Source organism: Girardinichthys multiradiatus, chromosome 12 (assembly GCF_021462225.1).
Source record: "Girardinichthys multiradiatus isolate DD_20200921_A chromosome 12, DD_fGirMul_XY1, whole genome shotgun sequence".
In the NCBI taxonomy this organism is placed as follows: domain Eukaryota; kingdom Metazoa; phylum Chordata; class Actinopteri; order Cyprinodontiformes; family Goodeidae; genus Girardinichthys; species Girardinichthys multiradiatus.
In genome coordinates, this window is record NC_061805.1 from 48,156,502 (window position 1) to 48,177,477 (window position 20,976).

The 20,976-nt window shown below is 40.7% G+C and overlaps 1 protein-coding gene across 2 annotated transcripts in view; it reads left to right on the forward strand.

The window, feature by feature from the left end:
• The window catches only part of prkg2 (protein kinase cGMP-dependent 2), a 42,251-nt gene extending 26,110 nt beyond the window's left edge, over positions 1-16,141 (forward strand). For both annotated transcript variants that reach the window (XM_047380541.1, XM_047380542.1), the window contains exons 8-19: positions 153-247; positions 2,336-2,404; positions 2,628-2,726; positions 2,900-3,050; positions 7,314-7,450; positions 8,043-8,132; positions 8,302-8,443; positions 9,902-10,065; positions 10,419-10,541; positions 10,715-10,777; positions 11,169-11,235; positions 14,442-16,141. In XM_047380541.1, coding sequence (XP_047236497.1) covers positions 153-247; positions 2,336-2,404; positions 2,628-2,726; positions 2,900-3,050; positions 7,314-7,450; positions 8,043-8,132; positions 8,302-8,443; positions 9,902-10,065; positions 10,419-10,541; positions 10,715-10,777; positions 11,169-11,235; positions 14,442-14,537 — 1,296 coding nt within the window. In that variant the 3' untranslated portion in view covers positions 14,538-16,141. The remainder of the gene's footprint in view (positions 1-152; positions 248-2,335; positions 2,405-2,627; positions 2,727-2,899; positions 3,051-7,313; positions 7,451-8,042; positions 8,133-8,301; positions 8,444-9,901; positions 10,066-10,418; positions 10,542-10,714; positions 10,778-11,168; positions 11,236-14,441) is intronic.
• The last annotated feature ends 4,835 nt before the right edge of the window (positions 16,142-20,976 follow it).

Consider the following 20,976-nt stretch of genomic DNA (forward strand, 5'->3'; position numbering starts at 1 on the left):
GGCCATCATGGTCAAATTACTGTTATTGAATATGTCAGTTTTCAAGGTTTAACACAATTTTTTTTTGTTTTTACAATGCATGTAAAAATATTCAGAGAAAATATAAAGCACCTGTAAAAGCTTAACTGGAGACTTAAATCTGCTTCCTGCAGGTGAAGGTGACCCAAAACACTGAGGCCCACAAGCTGCCACAGATCATCAACACACTGCAGAAGGGGGACTACTTTGGAGAAAAAGCACTCATAAGGTAAATACTCAGGTCAGCTGGCTTTAGTAAATGCTGTGGTGGATGAAGGACTTTCATCAGATTCAGACGTAGATTCTAAAACATTTTTATCGAGTCTGTTGGACTTTAAAACTAGAGCATGAGTTAGAGTTGCAAAGTCTGAGGTTGACTGACAATCCCCAAGCCACGATTAATGCTACTGTGGATAGAGAAGCTTAAAATACGACAAGTACAATGATCATCTTGAGAAGTTGAATTTGTACAGATTTGTGTATATTGTTCCATTTGATTGATTTCTGTGCATATTTTTTCATGTCATTCTGCTTGTATCCATTCATTTATGTGAGTGTACTATTGTAGTGAAAGGCAGCAAAAAGGACGTTTATTCACAAATTTACTCCTTTTTGATTGTCATGATTTCGACTACACCACAGCACTGAGACTACATTACTGAAGGTTTTGATTGAACAGAGATGCATCAAAAATTCTGTCTGTCTTTTGCTGGATCTCAGTGTGATGTTTGATACAGTTGATCATTGCATCCTGATTGACAAATTTAAAAAGTGGAAAACATTGTCTGGTAATGTGGTAACTGAGGTCAGATTTTATCTGACAGACTGGGACAACTTTGGGTCATTTGGTGTTGATAAATAAAAAAGAAGAAAAGATCACATATGGGGTACCTCAAGGCTCAGTTATTGGGCTGCTTTTATTTAGCATCTATATAACCCAACTAGCTTAGATTACTACATATTATTACATAGTACAACAATGTCTTCTACCGCAGCGGTGTCAAACGTCAGCCCTCTAGGACTGATCTCCAACTTTTGGATGTGTCCCAAGTCCAATACACCTAAATCAGGTGACTGAATTACGTTTTCATGCACCTAGGTTATGCAGAGTTCTGTTATGTAATTCAGGTGTGTTGAGGCAGAGTACCATCTAACAGTTGCAGAACACCAGACCTCAAGGACTGGAGTTTGAGACCAGTGTTCTGTGGTATCTAAGCAGATGGCATAAAACTTTATATTTCTGTGTTAGCAGTTGACCATTTTCCACTCAAGTCTCTAAAGTCTCCAAAATTTCCTTAATAAGTGGATAATTGTTACGTGCCCCAAGTGTTTGTTTTTTTGAATGAGCTTTCCTTAATCGTATGCATCCTTTCAGAGTCTACTGCCTGTTTAGAAAATAAAACCCTGAAAGAATGACCAAAGCCCTATCGCCTCCTCTTTAAATCCATCTTTTGTTGTCTTCTATTTTTGGTTGAGTTGGGAGTTACGGGTTATTCTGTTTTTTCGGTTTTTGGATGTCAGCATTCATATAAACCAGGAAAAAGCCTGGATGTGAAGGTAAGCTGCCTAGCTGGTCCAGTGCTTCTTCATCCTTTTTGTTTATTTTGGCCAAGACCCTTTGGTTTGCTTGTTAGCATAATTTTCTTTAAACCTTAGTTCAACTGTTGCTACTGTGCTCATTTAAGCCATTTTGATTTATAGACCAAAATATGTTCCTCCAGCTTAATGCAGAAAATAAAGTCTATTTATTAATAGGCCTACTACAAAGAAATTAAAAACACAAATACCCCAATGTGAAAGCAATTAAATAAAAGATTTTACTCAAACGTTAACTGTTCTTTTACTACAACCTTAAAAACATTGCTAGAATAGTTTTTTTTTTTTTATCAAAACAGGACACACAAAAAGCACAGTGTGTGTGTTTTTATTTTTTAGTAGGCTGGATTAATATAATGATGTGTACAGGTCTGTGTAAAAAATCAATCAGGCAGCTGCAGCTCATTCAACATGCTGCTACCAGAGTTCTGACCAACGCCAGGAAAATGGATCAGATTACACCAGCCCTTAAATCACCTCACTTGCTTCTTGTTTGTCAAAGGATAGAATTTGAAATCTTATTTAAAGTCTATAAAAATTGTATTACCAACGAAAATCTGTTTTTAAGGGCATGCAACTTCTTGTGCTGCATATTTTTGAATAATGGTTAAATAGAAAAAATCCTGAAAGTTCTTACATTTATATAAAAAGAGTTGCTGGTGCAGAAATGTGCATGTCTATTTGTGTGCATGTTTATTTTTATGCTCAACATGTTTTTCAGCGACGACGTCCGGTCTGCCAATATCATCGCTGATGAGAATGGGGTGGAGTGCCTTGTAATCGACAGAGAGTGAGTAGTTTTACATCCTAAAAGCAGTTTTCAGGTTGTAAAACGAACACGAAGCATTTTATTTCGCTAAAGTTTGCTTCCTAGATTTAGATTCTGAAGAAAAATGCATAAATACCAGCTGAAAATGAAACATTACCACCATGGTGGAATGTGAATGTAAAACCAAGATATTCACTACCATTCTAGTGGTGCCACTCTTAACGTGCAGGTTTTGTTTTGATAGGACATTTGATCACACAGTGGGTAACTTCAATGAGCTGCAGAAACACCTTGAAGGCTACGTGGCGACACTTGATCGTGACGACAAGAAGAGACATGCCAAGTAGGTCCAGAATCTAATGCTTAGAGCACCAACACAGAAAAATTGTAAAAATGAGAGGGAAGTGATAAAGTATGGGTGAAAACAGGCGGTACAATTTCTTACAAAATTTCTATTCTTTGCTTTTTACCAGTAGGATTTAAAGCAGCCCTGCTTTTTCTGTGTTATCCATCCAGGAAGTCTGTGTCCCGGCACCAGAGTCAGCCGCTGTCCCCTGATTTCATCCAGCTGAACGAAATCGTGTCAGTATTCTCTTCATCCAGGCCCTTTGATCACCTTGAAGTCATTGCTACTCTGGGGGTTGGCGGGTTTGGACGTGTAGAACTGGTACGCTATGAGCTCATCTGACTGTGGGCAAAGTTAATGAACAACTGCACTGCAGCTGTCCTGCATGTGGAAGCTCTTATTAATTTCTTCAACTACCATTCATGTTGATTTCCATTAAAGACAGGAGGCTTTAATCACAGACAGGATATACAGGTCCTTCTCAAAATATTAGCATATTGTGATAAAGTTCATTATTTTCCATAATGTAATGATGAAAATTTAACATTCATATATTTTAGATTCATTGCACACTAACTGAAATATTTCAGGTCTTTTATTGTCTTAATACGGATGATTTTGGCATACAGCTCATGAAAACCCAAAATTCCTATCTCACAAAATTAGCATATTTCATCCGACCAATAAAAGAAAAGTGTTTTTAATACAAAAAACGTCAACCTTCAAATAATCATGTACAGTTATGCACTCAATACTTGGTCGGGAATCCTTTGGCAGAAATGACTGCTTCAATGCGGCGTGGCATGGAGGCAATCAGCCTCCATGCCACTGCTGAGGTCTTATGGAGGCCCAGGATGCTTCGATAGCGGCCTTTAGCTCATCCAGAGTGTTGGGTCTTGAGTCTCTCAATGTTCTCTTCACAATATCCCACAGATTCTCTATGGGGTTCAGGTCAGGAGAGTTGGCAGGCCAATTGAGCACAGTGATACCATGGTCAGTTAACCATTTACCAGTGGTTTTGGCACTGTGAGCAGGTGCCAGGTCATGCTGAAAAATGAAATCTTCATCTGTATAAAGCTTTTCAGCAGATGGAAGCATGAAGTGCTCCAAAATCTCCTGATAGCTAGCTGCATTGACCCTGCCCTTGATAAAACACAGTGGACCAACACCACCAGCTGACACGGCACCCCAGACCATCACTGACTGTGGGTACTGGACACTGGACTTCTGGCATTTTGGCATTTCCTTCTCCCCAGTCTTCCTCCAGACTCTGGCACCTTGATTTCCGAATGACATGCAGAATTTGCTTTCATCCGAAAAAAGTACTTTGGACCACTGAGCAACAGTCCAGTGCTGCTTCTCTGTAGCCCAGGTCAGGCGCTTCTGCCGCTGTTTCTGGTTCAAAAGTGGCTTGACCTGGGGAATGCGGCACCTGTAGCCCATTTCCTGCACACGCCTGTGCACGGTGGCTCTGGATGTTTCTACTCCAGACTCAGTCCACTGCTTCCGCTGGTCCCCCAAGGTCTGGAATCGGCCCTTCTCCACAATCTTCCTCAGGGTCCGGTCACCTCTTCTCGATGTGCAGCGTTTTCTGCCACATTTTTTCCTTCCCACAGACTTCCCACTGAGGTGCCTTGATACAGCACTCTGGGAACAGCCTATTTGTTCAGAAATTTCTTTCTGTGTCTTACCCTCTTGCTTGAGGGTGTCAATAGTGGCCTTCTGGACAGCAGTCATGTTGGCAGTCTTACCCATGATTGGGGTTTTGAGTGATGAACCAGGCTGGGAGTTTTAAAGGCCTCAGGAATCTTTTGCAGGTGTTTAGAGTTAACTCGTTGATTCAGATGATTAGATTCATAGCTCGTTTAGAGACCCTTTTAATGATATGCTAATTTTGTGAGATAGGAATTTTGGGTTTTCATGAGCTGTATGCCAAAATCATCCGTATTAAGACAATAAAAGACCTGAAATATTTCAGTTAGTGTGCAATGAATCTAAAATATATGAATGTTAAATTTTTATCATGACATTATGGAAAATAATGAACTTTATCACAATATGCTAATATTTTGAGAAGGACCTGTAAACTGAATTGAATGCATGTTCTGACACAATGCCTTGGCAATGAATCATCTGCTTGTGGATGTAATTCTACTTAGATTACAAAAGTTTTTCCTAGTTCAGAGTACAGTAATAATCAGGGCTGCATGATTTCAGGACAATATTTCATTGCGATATTATTGCTGAAAACTGCAATAACCCTCATTTTCAAAACTTCTTTCTTTACTATTACACACTGTCCCCACTATTATCCATGAGTTCTAGCATCTCAGCCTACAAAGAAATACCCCTGGTTTGGGCATGAAGGGACGTTAGAGTCCATTCAACTGGAGATTATATTATCGGGCCAGTGTTGGTCTTTTTTTTTTTTTTTTTTAACCGTGTCCTGTCTGACAGAGTAGTGCTCAGAATTGTTGTCCGAGAGCCAAGAAAAAGCCCACCAGATTTACTTTCACAAGTGGAGCATTACAGCTAACGCTTTAAAGCTCTGCTTGATAGTTATAAAAAGAAACTTAATTAAAAACTGCTTTTGGATTATTTCAATTGTTACGGACACAGAGATAGAAATGAAAAGAAAAAAAAAAGCACGAAAGAGAGAAAGGTGGGGCAAAAAGGAAAGTGTGTGAGTGCGCTTGTGTATACAAGGTTTATCTATAAAAATATGCAATAGTGAGTGTGAGGAGCCACAGACCTGCCCCTCTGGACCCGGGACAGATACGGAGGAGATCCGAGCCACAGACATCCAAAGGACCCCCACAGCACAGGAACCCCAGGAGAACCACCACCGGGACTACCACAACCCCCCAGAGAAGGGCAGGGGAGAGTCCCAGGGGAACCACCCAGCAGGCTCAATGTAGAAGCCCCAGGGAGCTGCAGCAAAGAGCCCACGGGCCCTGTCTGCAGACGTCTACGCCCGAGCAGATCCAGCCATGGACCCAGAGACCCGAAATCCCGGGACATATCACTCCCCAAGCAGAGGCCCGACAGAGCCCAGGGATCCAGGCCCCCGGCAAGCAGCCACCAGGAGTGAGCCAACACACACCAAAGCACCCAGCCCTGGATACCGAGAACCATAAGTACACCAGCAGGCAGACACCCCAACCACCGGCAGGTAGTGTGGCGGGGAGGAAATAGGTCCCACATTTGATGGCGGGCGTAAACTGATCCCGGAGAGGGAGCCACCCAAGACCCAACCTGACACAAAAAACAGGCACACACAGTCACAATCACACATTCCCACCCTCATGCGTACACATTAAAACACTCACACCCACGCACCCAATGTAAAGACAAACAACAATGGACGTCGTACACTCACTGACAGTCCCAGTACATACTCTATACTCCCAGGTCCAGGTGCCGATGACCCATAGGGACAACCAGCCCCCAGACCCAGGAGGTGGTCCCTTTCCCTCTGGGGGTGGAGACAGGCAAACAGCCTCAGCACCTAAACCTGGTCCTGGCTAGCTCAGGGTCGTGCCTGAACCTGAGCGACCCCGGCCCGGACCCCGACCCCCTTCCCTGACCCCAGTCCCCAACGACCCCTATCCTCATCCGAAGAGGGGGCCATGTACAAAAGAGGGGTCCACATGGTCCAAACTAGCCCGCCAACCAGAGCCACTACAGAATAAAATAGTCCCAACCCCCAACTGAATTCCAATCCTAACCCCATGAGCACCCCACTCCCAATGAACCCCAACATGAATTTTGCCACAGGGCCATCCCCAACCAGGACACAGATATCGAACACGTGCCCTCAAAACCCAAAAGCCATGAATCCTCTCCCCAACGCACATCCCAGCAGCCACCCCAGTGCAGGCACAAGACATGCTCCTCCACCCCACCCACCTGACCGCCAACCATAGCCCGGCGCCCGGCCAGGGGGAAGAGCCACAGAAGGAAGCATTGGAGGAAGGCTACCACAGCACGCCAAGGACTGGGCATCCCACCAACCCCACACCCAAACCCCCAGAGGTGCCCCAGGATGCCGGCCACCCACCCTCCCGCAAGGCACGCCTTGCCACACCAAGCAGGCCGGCCAGCCCATCCACCAAAGCAAAGCCACATCTCAATCAACATTGCACACTGCCAAGCCCCCCCTTCCCTTTATTATTTTGAGCAGTGTATTTTATATTATAATTATGCAGAGCATGAACGTCTGGCACTTAAACAGCAGCATCCTGTTCCATCCTATCCTAGTGTGATATTGTAAACACCGATAATGCAAACACGATTGTAATTCGATACATTTGTGCAGGTCAAGTAATAATGGACATGCATTCACAGTAAAACTATGAATGCTAAGATACTACAACTACATGTTAAGTTAAGGTCAACTTTTAAAGTCTGATTATATTTAAATTAATGTGTCTGAAAGTGCGTCATTAAAACATCCACAGAAAAAGTTATAATTCATATCAGAGAGATTGGTGATTGTTTGACTTTAGGGAAAATCATAGCCTTCTGGTTTGAAAAACAACAGAGCTCTTATGTGACATCATTCTCTGTAACAATCATGTGCAGGTAAAGGTGAAGGGTGAGGACCTGACCTTTGCGCTGAAGATGATCAAAAAGAAGCATGTTGTGGACAACAGGCAGGAAGAACACATCCACTCAGAGAGGAAAATCCTCGCTGAGGCCCGCTCATCTTTCGTTGTCAAGTCAGTGCTCCTACTTGAGCCTCCAGAGCCATTTCTAATTTTCATCCTCCATGCAGAAACTGTGCTCCATCAGTGTGGGAAAACAAATCCAGTGCAGATTAGTTTTTGATAAGATCATAATCAAGGCCCTGAGCAGATTGCACATTTTCTGTGTTGTGGAAGGTCAAAGAATATTAAAATGTCTGCTGAGAAAATGTACAGATTCATTATGGAATATTGGAACGGGGTATTTTATTTGTCTCACTTGAGATTACAATGAGAGTTATTTTCACTGTTCAGTGATAAAAGACAGATGTAAAAGCCATTTTTCATGTTTTTTACCACTCGCTTTCATATTCTTTTATTTAAGCAGTTTATTTGTTTATTTCAAAGTTTTTTTTTGTATGAAATGTGTTCTTGTTTGTTGGGTTCAAACTTTTTATATCTACATCTACATCTAGACGTGTATTTACCAGTCTTCTGGATTCTCAATATAGCCTCTTTTGAATCAGGTTAAAACATCTTTATAATCACAACTCAAAAATCAATAGACTGAGGGCCTTTTAGTGTTTTTTATTTTGAAGCTTAACCATCCTGCCTTTCCTTTCTCCAGACTGTATCGCACCTTCAGGGATAACAAATATGTGTACATGCTGCTGGAGGCCTGTTTAGGTGGAGAGATTTGGAGTCTCTTGAGAGACAGGTGAGAGAACCACACATTTCATCGGGTTAAGTAACATTTCCTGTTTTAAAGCATTTTGGTACTGTTTGAATCCCTTCTAAAAGATTGAGAATCAAACAGTCAGGTTCTGCCTTCATAAAGAGTTTGGACATTTTTCTGGCAGTTTTAACTTTGGCTTTCTCGTCTTTAGGGGGAGCTTCGATGAGCCCACTGCCAAATTCTGTGTCGGTTGTGTGACTGAGGCTTTTGAGTATCTCCATCGTAAAGGTGTCCTCTACAGAGATCTGAAGCCTGAGAATCTAATGCTTGATTCAGAGGGATACATCAAACTGGTAATTAGTCCTACTTTTACTTCCAAGCTTGTGTCTCTGTAGTTTTTGTCCTAAAGTACAAAGCCTTTAGTGCCCCCTACTCATTGTACATCTCATGGATCACTGTTCAAGACATGTTTATCCACCTAAATTGGCAAGAAGAGCATTTTATCAGAGCCATGAGGACCATGGTATCTTTGGAAAAGCTGCAGACATTCACAGCTGAGTTGCAATAATATGTTGAAGGGACAACTATTAGTTATGCACCTGAATAATCTCTCTTTGTGGAAGAGTGTTAAGAAGAAACCCACTGTTGAAAGAAAGCCAGAAAAAGGCCTATTTGCAGTTTGTTACCAGTCATGTTGAGGATGTACGTAGGAAACATGTGGAAGACGGTGCCCTGATCACAATACAACTTTCTGGCCAACATGCTATGTATGAGGTGAAGACTCCTGCAACACTTCAAGTGTGGGGAAGCAGCTGTATTAGCAGACCAACGCGTTTCACCTTTTGGCCTTCATCACACGTCAATGACCCTGATGGAGGCCACAAGCCGGAACATGTTAGTCTGCTAATGAACTTGCTTCCCAGTACTTCCAGTGTTGCTGGAGTATTCATGTCACCAGATTTTTGATTTTCTTCATGCACCTTGGGGGTCAGTGAAGCTGTGCCAAAAACCTTTGGATCTCTACATGGCTATATGTGACAGAAAATGTACAATGCACATCACGTTGAACACACCGTTCCCAGTGTTGACCCATGGTGGTGGCAGCATCATGCTGTTGGGATGCTTTTCTTCAGCAGAGGTTGGCAAACTGGTCAAAGTTTATGCGAAGATAAAGCAGCTAAATACAGGATAAGCCTGGAAGAAAACCTGCTAGAGATTGGAACGGAGGCTCACGTTCCAGCAGGATGATGACTCCAAACATGGAGCCAGAGCTACAATGAAATATTTAGATCAAAGCATATCCATGTGTTAGAATGGCCCAGTCAAAGTCCAGGCTACAAATCCAGTTAGAAAGTTGTGCTAAGATTTGAAAATGAATGGTATGATTCATTGTGTGTTGTCCTATCATGTAAAATGCCAATAACGATACATTGAAGTTTTAGGTTGTAATGTGATGAATGTAAAAAAGTTCAATGTTTGTGAAAACCTTTTCAAACAATTGTAGTAAAGTTAAAGGAGTTTGTTTAAAAAAAGTTAATTTACTTTGGTCATAAAAATAAGGACAGAAGTTGCAACACAAAGGTAAAAACAAAATCTGTTGTGTGAATTTCATCATCCTGTGTGCCATTCACTGGTTTTTGGTTTAAACTGGTAAACTAAAAAGTGTTTCATAATCTCTGAAACTTTTAAAAGGTTCAAACTAAATGTTTTATCTCATCATCTGGATGAAGGCCCTTGTTGTAAAGGGTCTGAAGAGTAATAGAATAAAGAACAGTTTTCTAAAAACGGACTGATGATCGTTTACTTCCCAGGTTGACTTTGGTTTTGCCAAAAAGATCCGATCTGGCCAGAAGACTTGGACCTTCTGTGGCACCCCTGAGTATGTGGCGCCGGAGATCATCCTCAACAAGGGCCACAACTTCAGTGTGGACTTCTGGGCCCTTGGTATCTTGTTATTTGAGCTTCTAACTGGCAGGTCAGTGCATACAGTCATGTGCAAATTGTTTGATAAGTCCAAAGACATGCCTGTTAGGTTAATTGGTCACTCTAAATTGCCCTTAGGTGTATGAATGAGTGTGTACATGGTTGTTTGTGTGTTGCCCTGCGATGGACTGGCGACCTGTCCAGGGTGTACCCTGCCTCTCGCCCATAGACTGCTGGAGATAGGCACCAGCTCCCCCGCGACCCACTATGGAATAAGTGGTAGAAAATGACTGACTAATTCTTTAACAACCTTAATCTCGAAACTGATTCATGGTTGATATTTTCTGCTGACGGCCACACAAAAAAAAAAAACAATTATTGATCTGTTTCTTGGGAACCTTGCAGTCCTCCATTCTCAGGAAGTGACCAGATGATGACGTATACATTCATCTTGAAAGGAATAGAGAAGATGGACTTCCCCAAGAAGATCACCAGAAGATCTGAGGACCTCATAAGGAAGTTGTGCAGGTGGGTGGGATTGATCACTTGGGTCAGAACCTGATGGTGGTTATCGATCTGATAAATAACAGAACAGAAATAACATGTTACTTATCAGGGGATGTAACTGGACTTAGTAACAACTTCCTCTTTAACTAAAAATATCTCTGAATGATTTGCTGTGGCTTTAAACTACATTACAGGAGGAACCCTGCAGAGCGATTAGGGAACCTTAAAAATGGAATAACTGATATCAAGAAGCACAGGTAAGAAGAAACTTACTCAGTTTGGTGCTGATCTCAGTAGAAACAGTATTGATATGGGTCCAAATATTATGATTACTATGATTAAATAATTGCTTGGTGTAAGAAATGCTGTGGTTTAAACAAACAATTTCTCACTTACTACGGCGACATTATTTAAAACAAATATGTAAAGATGTATTTAAAGCAAAAAAAAAACAAAACTGTGTGGTAAGAACAATGCTGACATTGAAGTTGTTTTTACTTTTTATAGGATTTCCCTTGATTTAATCACACCCAAAGCAACAAAGTTTAGCCATCAAACTTTAACAAATATGTGTGTACTTCTGGGTTTGTACCTGCTCAAATCAAATACAACTTTGAGGAGTTTTGTTTTTTTATTATTTGTCTCAAGGTGGTTTAATGGATTCAACTGGGAGGGGCTAAAGGCGAGGACGTTGCCATCCCCTCTAAAAAGAGAAGTGAGTATTGACTTCTTTTCAAACCCGGATGTTATAGGACTGTTGACGGTGGGCTGGTGTGAAATCATATTGTATGATGATCTTAATCTAAAATTACACAGTTTAACTATAGCAAGATATTGGAGCAAAACTGTTCTATTCATTATTAGTTAAAAAGTCAGCCTAATTCGGAAACAAAATGTAACGCCAGTGTCATTTAAATTGCCACAGAGTATGCAGGGAATTTTAAAAGATACTGATTATTAAAAGATGTAATTGTATTCATTTCTCGTATTATTGCTTGTTTTGGAGTTTTGCACACATTTTATTTATTTGAAATAAATTGTCCAGTTTACTGTTTCAACTCTGCCAGCTTGCTTCCTGCCTGCATTTAGGGTTTACTTGCCCAGCACCATGTTTTTGCAGCTGCCCATAAAATCTGTTTCTTTGGGTTCTGAGCTGAATTACCTACAACTTTTGATGCTGAGTCAAAGAAACGCACTCAGACATCCGTCTTTTTGAATGCTTCCATCCCATTGTTTATTTTATATCTACAACATTAAAGTTAACTCCAGTTAAAAGCATTGGACTCTTGATCTGATTTTAATATGTTCAAATTGAAATATGTGATCTAAACTGAAAAATTCATTATTTTTTCCACTTATGCTTTTAATTAACATTTTCATCCATTTACAGCAGAAGAAAAAAAGGTAAACACAAGCTCACTAGTCCATGTCACAGCCTACAGTCCATATATTATGAAACAATTCTTTCCATAGTATATACAGGTCCTTCTCAAAATATTAGCATATTGTGATAAAGTTAATTATTTTCCATAATGTCATGATGAAAATTTAACATTCATATATTTTAGATTCATTGCACACTAACTGAAATATTTCAGGTCTTTTATTGTCTTAATACGGATGATTTTGGCATACAGCTCATGAAAACCCAAAATTCCTATCTCACAAAATTAGCATATCATTAAAAGGGTCTCTAAACGAGCTATGAACCTAATCATCTGAATCAACGAGTTAACTCTAAACACCTGCAAAAGATTCCTGAGGCCTTTAAAACTCCCAGCCTGGTTCATCACTCAAAACCCCAATCATGGGTAAGACTGCCGACCTGACTGCTGTCCAGAAGGCCACTATTGACACCCTCAAGCAAGAGGGTAAGACACAGAAAGAAATTTCTGAACGAATAGGCTGTTCCCAGAGTGCTGTATCAAGGCACCTCAGTGGGAAGTCTGTGGGAAGGAAAAAGTGTGGCAGAAAACGCTGCACAACGAGAAGAGGTGACCGGACCCTGAGGAAGATTGTGGAGAAGGGCCGATTCCAGACCTTGGGGGACCTGCGGAAGCAGTGGACTGAGTCTGGAGTAGAAACATCCAGAGCCACCGTGCACAGGCGTGTGCAGGAAATGGGCTACAGGTGCCGCATTCCCCAGGTCAAGCCACTTTTGAACCAGAAACAGCGGCAGAAGCGCCTGACCTGGGCTACAGAGAAGCAGCACTGGACTGTTGCTCAGTGGTCCAAAGTACTTTTTTCGGATGAAAGCAAATTCTGCATGTCATTCAGAAATCAAGGTGCCAGAGTCTGGAGGAAAACTGGGGAGAAGGAAATGCCAGAAGTCCAGTGTCAAGTACCCACAGTCAGTGATGGTCTGGGGTGCCGTGTCAGCTGCTGGTGTTGGTCCACTGTGTTTTATCAAGGGCAGGGTCAATGCAGCTAGCTATCAGGAGATTTTGGAGCACTTCATGCTTCCATCTGCTGAAAAGCTTTATGGAGATGAAGATTTCATTTTTCAGCACGACCTGGCACCTGCTCACAGTGCCAAAACCACTGGTAAATGGTTTACTGACCATGGTATCACTGTGCTCAATTGGCCTGCCAACTCTCCTGACCTGAACCCCATAGAGAATCTGTGGGATATTGTGAAGAGAACGTTGAGAGACTCAAGACCCAACACTCTGGATGAGCTAAAGGCCGCTATCGAAGCATCCTGGGCCTCCATAAGACCTCAGCAGTGCCACAGGCTGATTGCCTCCATGCCACGCCGCATTGAAGCAGTAATTTCTGCCAAAGGATTCCCGACCAAGTATTGAGTGCATAACTGTACATGATTATTTGAAGGTTGACGTTTTTTGTATTAAAAACACTTTTCTTTTATTGGTTGGATGAAATATGCTAATTTTGTGAGATAGGAATTTTGGGTTTTCATGAGCTGTATGCCAAAATCATCTGTATTAAGACAATAAAAGACCTGAAATATTTCAGTTAGTGTTCAATGAATCTAAAATATATGAATGTTAAATTTTCATCATGACATTATGGAAAATAATGAACTTTTTCACAATATGCTAATTTTGTGAGAAGGACCTGTACACTGTGGTCTCCTCCCAATGGGCAAGTTTGGTGGCTCAGCCTTGTACCATCTTCTAGTTATTAATTTTTTTTACAAGCCATCAGCAGTATCTTACAAAGGTACCAGTCTTTTCTCTTAACCAAAAGCTCACTGAAATGGCGAAACTTTTGGGTATTTGGTATCCCAATACTTTAAAAAGTGCTGTGCAGATCTGCTCTCAAAATGGTTTTATTTTATTACAAGACCAAAAGATATGAGAGTGATTGGCACCCGGGTTTCCATACTTCCTCCAGCAGCTCTGGCATATTTGAAAGTGTGCTTGTTATTTTTGTTGTGGTAAAAAAAAAACCCCACTTCCAACCAAATATTCTCAAATGTTTTTTGAGCCTGTGGTGGAGTGCTGTGTGTTCAAAATTGAGTGCCGGCCATCTTGTAGAATTTCTACCTTCAGTTCCTCTTCCCATTTATTTTTGATATAGTTTGTATCACACATAGTTTGTTGTTGTAAACTTTGGTATAGCTTGGAGATTTGTTTTGTGGGTTTCTTCTTGTAGGTTTTGGTAAAGATGCGGATGAGGGTATTTTCTCCTAAACATGTTGCTGGCTTTATTCTTCTTGGATAGGAATCTCTTACCTGTAAATATTTGTCAAAGTTTGCATTCACCAATAAATGCAACATGTTAAAATCCTTCCAAGACTAAAATTTTAACGTATGAGGGCAAGAACTGCAGTCCAATAAACTACAATTTTTCATTTAGGTGTGCTTCTCCTATTGTTTCCTACTTCAGGAGTCCGGTATGATACTAAGAAAGCCAATTCTGACCCTTTTTTCTTCCGTTTCTCCTCCTCCTCTTTAGCTCAGCGGACCGACTGATTTCAATTACTTCGACAAGTACCCTCCAGATGAGGACAGTCCTCCCGATGAGCTGTCTGGTTGGGACATGGACTTTTGAGAGGTTCTTTCTGGTGACTCCGCTGCTCGTTTTCTAAACCTGACTGGACTTCTAACTGACCCAACATGGTCACATGTAAGACTGACTCTGTATTGGTGGTGTGTTAGCAATAAAATTACAAATAAAGTGGCTTTAAGGTTCTCCACAATATGCTGCAGCTAAATGCTGCAGAGATGATTATGTTTTTGTGCTGCAGTTCACGAATGTATTAAAACCATCTGAACCTCCTGTTATATCTTAGAAAAAAACATAAATTTTATTTTCAACCTATTATTTCTTCAACATTAGAAATTAAACTTGTAAATTCACAGGAAAAAGTGTTTAAAAAAGTTATAAAAGTTAACATTTAAAGCAAGAATTCACTAAAAAGCTAAAGACTTGCTTTACTGGCAGCAGATTGGTGACAATAACTCATCAGAAAGCCAGATCACTTATGACTCATATTCACACCCTTACAGACAAGGATGCATAATACAATAATTTGGAGGTTGGTAAAGAAAACTGCTTTGGTATTAAACGAAGTGTTACTATTAGACAGTTAATTTGGGAGGCTACATTCTACTTCCCCCTTACTGCCAAGTGGTTCCCAAGCAGTGACTCCCAAAAGGGTTAGAACGTTTTCCGGATCTCCTCCCTCCAGCGACAACACTAAAATCAGGTCAATTGTAATTGTAAAGAATATGAAGTATGATAATAATTTTCAATTTTCATGCTTTACTTTGTGACTGTACATAACAAGCTAGTTTATTTACACTTTGTTCCTCTTCCTGGTATTTTGAGATTAGGAACAATCGTCTCAGGATCAGTTCTGTGTTTTCTTGATAATGAGATTGAAGGAGAGCAGTCTAATACCTGTTTGCACAATCTTTCTGTGTCGTATAGAGTCCCGGGTCCTGGGTCTTCAGCTCACCCCACAGGTCTTTTTTAAATAATATTTAGTTCTGGGGACTGAGATGGCTAAAAACATTGATTTTATGTCTGGTGAGCCATTTCTGTGTCGAATTGCCCATATCCTTTAGACCATTTTGGTTCTAGAAGATCCAATAAAAATAATTTTTGTTTTCTGCCATATTTTTCTTTCAAGTTCAATCTAAGAAGGTTCCCAGTGCTTTTGGCTCACAGCGTCACATATCCTCACCATACTTTACAAGGTAAGTGAGGAGTTGCAGTAGATGTTCTGTTTTTTTTTAATTTCCCAGATGAGTTGTTGATGGGCTCTTGGAGTCATTTTGGTTCACCACTGCTCCATGTTTATTCCGTTCTTGGATATTCACCTTTCCTGAACGCTAGATGTCAATGACTTGTTTCTCATCTGTTCTTAAGATCTGGGTGTAATGTGTTACTTCGTGTTGTCAGATAGGTTCTATTTAAGTCCTTTATTTATTTTACTAATCAGGCAATGCCCAAGGTTTGATGAGTGGACTTGAACATTAAAATGAGGTTCATCAGTCATTTCATGTTTAACAAGTAGACAAGAGGCCAGGCTGGTTTGAATTATCACTTGTTTTTCTTTTAATAAATGAAACCATCATCTAAAAACAGCTTTTTGTATTTATTGTGGTTTTCTTTGACAGATATTAAAATTTGTATGATGATCTGTAGCATTTAAGTTTTGCAAATTCTTTATCACTGTATCTGTGGACAAATGCTGGTAAACTTGCAACCTGTGAAATTCCTCTGGACTATTTTAACTGCACTATCCTCACCGCCTCCCCACTGGCACGAGTTTAACACATTTAAAAACAAAAACGCCTCCTCCACCGAAATTACGTGGCGAGGTGTCTGAGCTGAAGAAATATCTACAGTTGCCTAAGTCAACTCTGTGGTTGTTGGCCTCTTCAGACGAGTTCTGCTCGGTCTGAGGTGTTGATGATCTGCGGACGAAACGCAAAGAGGCCAAACTGAGCGGAAAACCTTCAGGGTTTAACATGACCAAAGGTGTTAGGGGCACCCGCTCAGTATGATTTGGATTTCTCTGTTATGTGTGTGTGTACATATATGGAAGTTTGTACATCTGTTTTCCTTCACATAACCCATGAAGCTTTTTTTGTATATTTGTCTTTTGAATAATGGGTACATTGTGTACATTGTGTGAATACCTGAGAAACTGCTTTTGTGCAGAGAGTTGTCTGTTTTTAATAGTTATGATGAAAGATTTTCTGTATTTACTCTGTTTCTCTGACTAGGACAGCCACCAACAACCAAACATTTTAAAGAACTGAAGGAACTCAAAAAGCAACTAAAGTCTCAAAATAGACAGTGGTGAATACAATTTTTTGAGGGATCCCTCATTTTCTTAATTACTTTGAATGAAGGTTTTTGCCTTTTTAGTGATTGTTCTTTCAGTTGCACCCTTTAGAGGGCGCCACAGCAGATCATCTGTCTCTATCTCACCTTATTTCAAACATCCTCCTCTGTCATACCAACCTTCTGCCCTGCTTATCCTCCCTCACAGCTCCATACACACCGTGTTTCGTCTTCAGCACATGTCCACACCATCTCAGCCTTGCCTTTCAAACTTGATTCTCTGTGCCAGACAAATTGTGTCATAAAGCTACAAAGAGAAGCTCCTATTTAAGCTCCAATCCAGTTGATTTCTAAAACACATTTAAGAACACAAAATGGTTGACCAAAGTGCTTCACATCCTTGAAGAGTCACTGGGGGGCTGGTGGTGAAGTAAAAACTGACATAAGCTGTACAACACAACAACTCACGCAAAAGAAGCAACAACTCATGCTGTGTTGAATGCCAGGGAGAAAACATCAGTTTTCCAAATAGATTTAAAAGAAGACAGTGAAGGCGACTGTCGAACAAGTAGGGGCGACCTTTCCCATAACCACAAAAGCCTGATCACCTCTGAGCTTCAGCTTCTTGTTTGGAGCGGCCAGGAGCAGCTGGTCCACTGACCTTAGAAACCATTAAGGAGAGTAGGGGTGGAGCGACCCCATAAAGACATTTAAAAACAAAAGCTTTAAAATCAGTTCTGCAGCACACAGGGAGCTAGTGAAGAGCAGGCAGAACAGGAGTGATTTGTTCTCGCCTGTGTGATGGAGTTAGAAGACAAGCAACTGCATTTAGAACAAGCTGAGGACAAGAGAAGCCAGCCAGTCTGACCCTGTAATACAGCGCGTTAAACAATCAAGGCATAAATGATCTTTTCAAAATCCTCCTTGGACAAAAGTGTCTTGATTTTGGCTATTTTTTACATCTGGAAAGAACTTGTTTTATTACAAACTGGCCTGTGTGTCAAATCTAAGGTCATCATCTAATTTCGCCTGCAGATTGGTGGCAGTGGATTTCAAATTTGGAGTCAAAGAGCCAGTGTTCACAATTCAATTCCATTCAATTCAAAGATACTTTATTGATTCCCGAGGGGAAATTAGAATTCCAGTACAACCCATCCAAACATACATCATGACACAAGACAATGGGGGGACGGGTCACCGAGGCTTTGTTGACCACTCACAGGCGCTGCCCTTGCTAGATGAGAAAAGAGGCCACATTAGGTAAGTAGAGGGAAAAAAGATCATATTTCACACTTTATCCTTAGCAGGATACAGTTTGAGATTGCAAAAAACCTCAGCACAAAGAAGCAACAAATTTACAAAACAACATCATGCCGGGAACGGTGAAGGTGGTGTGAGGGGTGTATATGTTTATCTTGAGCATGTGTGTGTGCAAGTGAGTGTGTGCAAGTAAGTCCATGAAGCACTGTCACAGAGGCCATTGTCCTTGATGGTTCGTTGGAGTTGAAGCAGGACAGATATGGGAGGGGTGCGGGAGACAGAGAAAAAGCGTCCACCTCCACCGAGAGCAGGAAAAAGAAGGCTATTGTGACACCTATCACATGATAGGTGTCACAATAGCCACCAGGAAAGAATATTAAGACCTCAGTCTTTTTATTCAAAGAAGTTGCAAAATTTCATGGCCATCTAAGCTTTGATTTCATTTAGCGATTCACACGAAAGATAAACAGAGTGAGAATCATGTTTTTTCAAAGGAATGTAGACTTGACAATCATCAGCATAACAATGAAATAAAATTCCAAATTTCCTAGAAAAAGGAGTGCGTCTGCTAACCTTTCAAGCCAAATTCCTTGTACGTGTAAGTTTTCTTAAATGCAGGCGGCTTTGTGTAACCACTAGAGGCGTGGAGTGGAATCCAGCAGTGTAATTGGACCACTACGTATTTAGTTTTTCTCTGACACCGCCCATTCTTAAAAGGTAAAATTAAGGATGTTCTAATCAGGATTTTTTTTGTCCCCAATACCGTTTCAAGTAATTGCAAAAGCCACTGAGTGACAATGAGTCCCAGTCCAATACTTAAAAAAATATGTTTTTTTTTTTTCTCTCACTCATTTTATCAGACCAAATTTTTCTGTTTTAGGCCATTTACCAAAATTATTTCTGTTTGCTAAATTCCAGAATAATGAGATTAGAATTTATAGACTCCATGATTCACAAGGTCATTTAGATTGACCTTACAACATTAGGCTGATCATGCCTCCCTGATAGGTGGAGGAATAAGAAGTTATCAGTCTTACACAAACTTTACATAAAAAGAGCCGGCACGGTGATGCAGCTGGTAGCTCTGTTGTCTTGCAGCAAAAAATCCCAGGGTTCATATCTCCGCCAGTCTTTCTGCATAGAGTTTGCATGTTGTCCCTGTGCATGTGTGGGTTCTCTGGTTTCCTAATTAAATGCGACTGCCATCACACTTCAGTCTAAACGGTTCACAAAATGCTGTGTAAACGTATAAGGTATGAGTCTGAGCGTGCACGATTGTTTGTCCTGTATGTCTCTGTTGCTCTGTGATGACCTGTCCAGAGGGTACAGACACCTTTCCAGATGGGAATATCTCAAAAACAGAATCCCACATGTATGCATGTGGATCTTCCCGTATATTATCTGTATATGGAACACATACGGACATATCGCCGCATCAGATAGTACCGGATCTGAATGCTTTTCGTGCGGTGTTGGGGAAATTGTTAGGCAAGCTCAGAGATACCATCAAGGATGGATGCAGATCATCTAGCTATCTTTAGGAGAAATCTTTATGAGCTCCACACACATATAATAAATGACACCAAGATATGACTTTAACCATAAATATATCACGACTGACATTTCCACATTTATTCATCATCCTGTATTCCCGAGCATGAGATCACGTCTTAGAATAAAACACAGCATTCACATATAAAGTTTGATCCAATCAGTTTTCAACGTTATGGTTAAATTTCCAATATAAATGTTTATAAATGTTATTGAAACATTTTTCTGTGTCTCATAAATAAGAAGCCTAAATGTGCTGTAAAAGCATTCAGATTTACGACACCCTGCTAGGTCGTTGGTTTCAGGGCATGTATTAACAAAGAACCCTGAGGCTAAAAGTAGCTCCTGGTGACATCATTCTAAAAAATAAATTTAGAATTTCTCAAATTATTGGATTTTTCTTAAAATTTTCCCTCGGTAAGGTAAAATTTATTCACAAAGCATCTTAGGCCTTGAGGCCTTCTAACTTGAGGAAATGGTAAGAGTAGTGAGGAGGACTTTTGGTGAGTTTAACAGTGTCTTAAGCAGGCAAGATGGCAGAGAAAGGAGAGATATTCTCCTAAAATGAACAACAGTGATTTAAAACGCTACCGGCTCGACCGTGCAGGGATCCATCCCCTTAATAGTCGAGTAAATGAGTACATAAACTTCTAACAATCATACAATTATTAATATTGATAAGATAAATGATGTAAATGAGCTACAGTCAAACATGTTGATGCTGTATGACAATTAATTTAATTTGCTAACCATGATTTACACATTCTATCATCAGTTAATTTCTCTCCATTGATTACAAATAGTACATTTGTTTTTGTTTTTGGTTGTTTCTTTTAACAACCAATCACAGCTCTGTGAGGACATTGTGACACCTTGCAACAGGGTCAACCACATCTCCTCACTAAGATAGGAATTTTTGTCGTCTCCTCGGTCAGAGTCGCTCTCATGTCGCTCGCAGCAGAGAACAGAATCACTCTTAAGCTAGGAGTCCTTGCCAGGAATTTTTAGGCTGAGATACGAGCTCTCTGAGAGGACTCTGAGAATCTTTGAGATTGCAAGCCCTGTGTTTGAGATCTGGGGCCACATTCTGTGTAGGTAAGAGTTGGCTTTGTTTTAGTCTATGACCCAACGAGGGCATTTGAAAGGACCTGAAATGATACCTCTGTAGGTTCAGGTTTGAGTTCTTCTGGCTTTAATATCATACCTTCATGCAGTAATTCTCAGAAAATCACTGAGATGTGAGGGATTTCTGACCGGATAAAGTACCTTGTTTACCTTCATTTTTATGAAAGCGTATGTTTAATGGAAGTGTCAACTTTTAGGTTGCTAACAATTTTGTGTTGTGCTCATGACTTTTAAAAGAGCTAGAGAGGAAACTGGA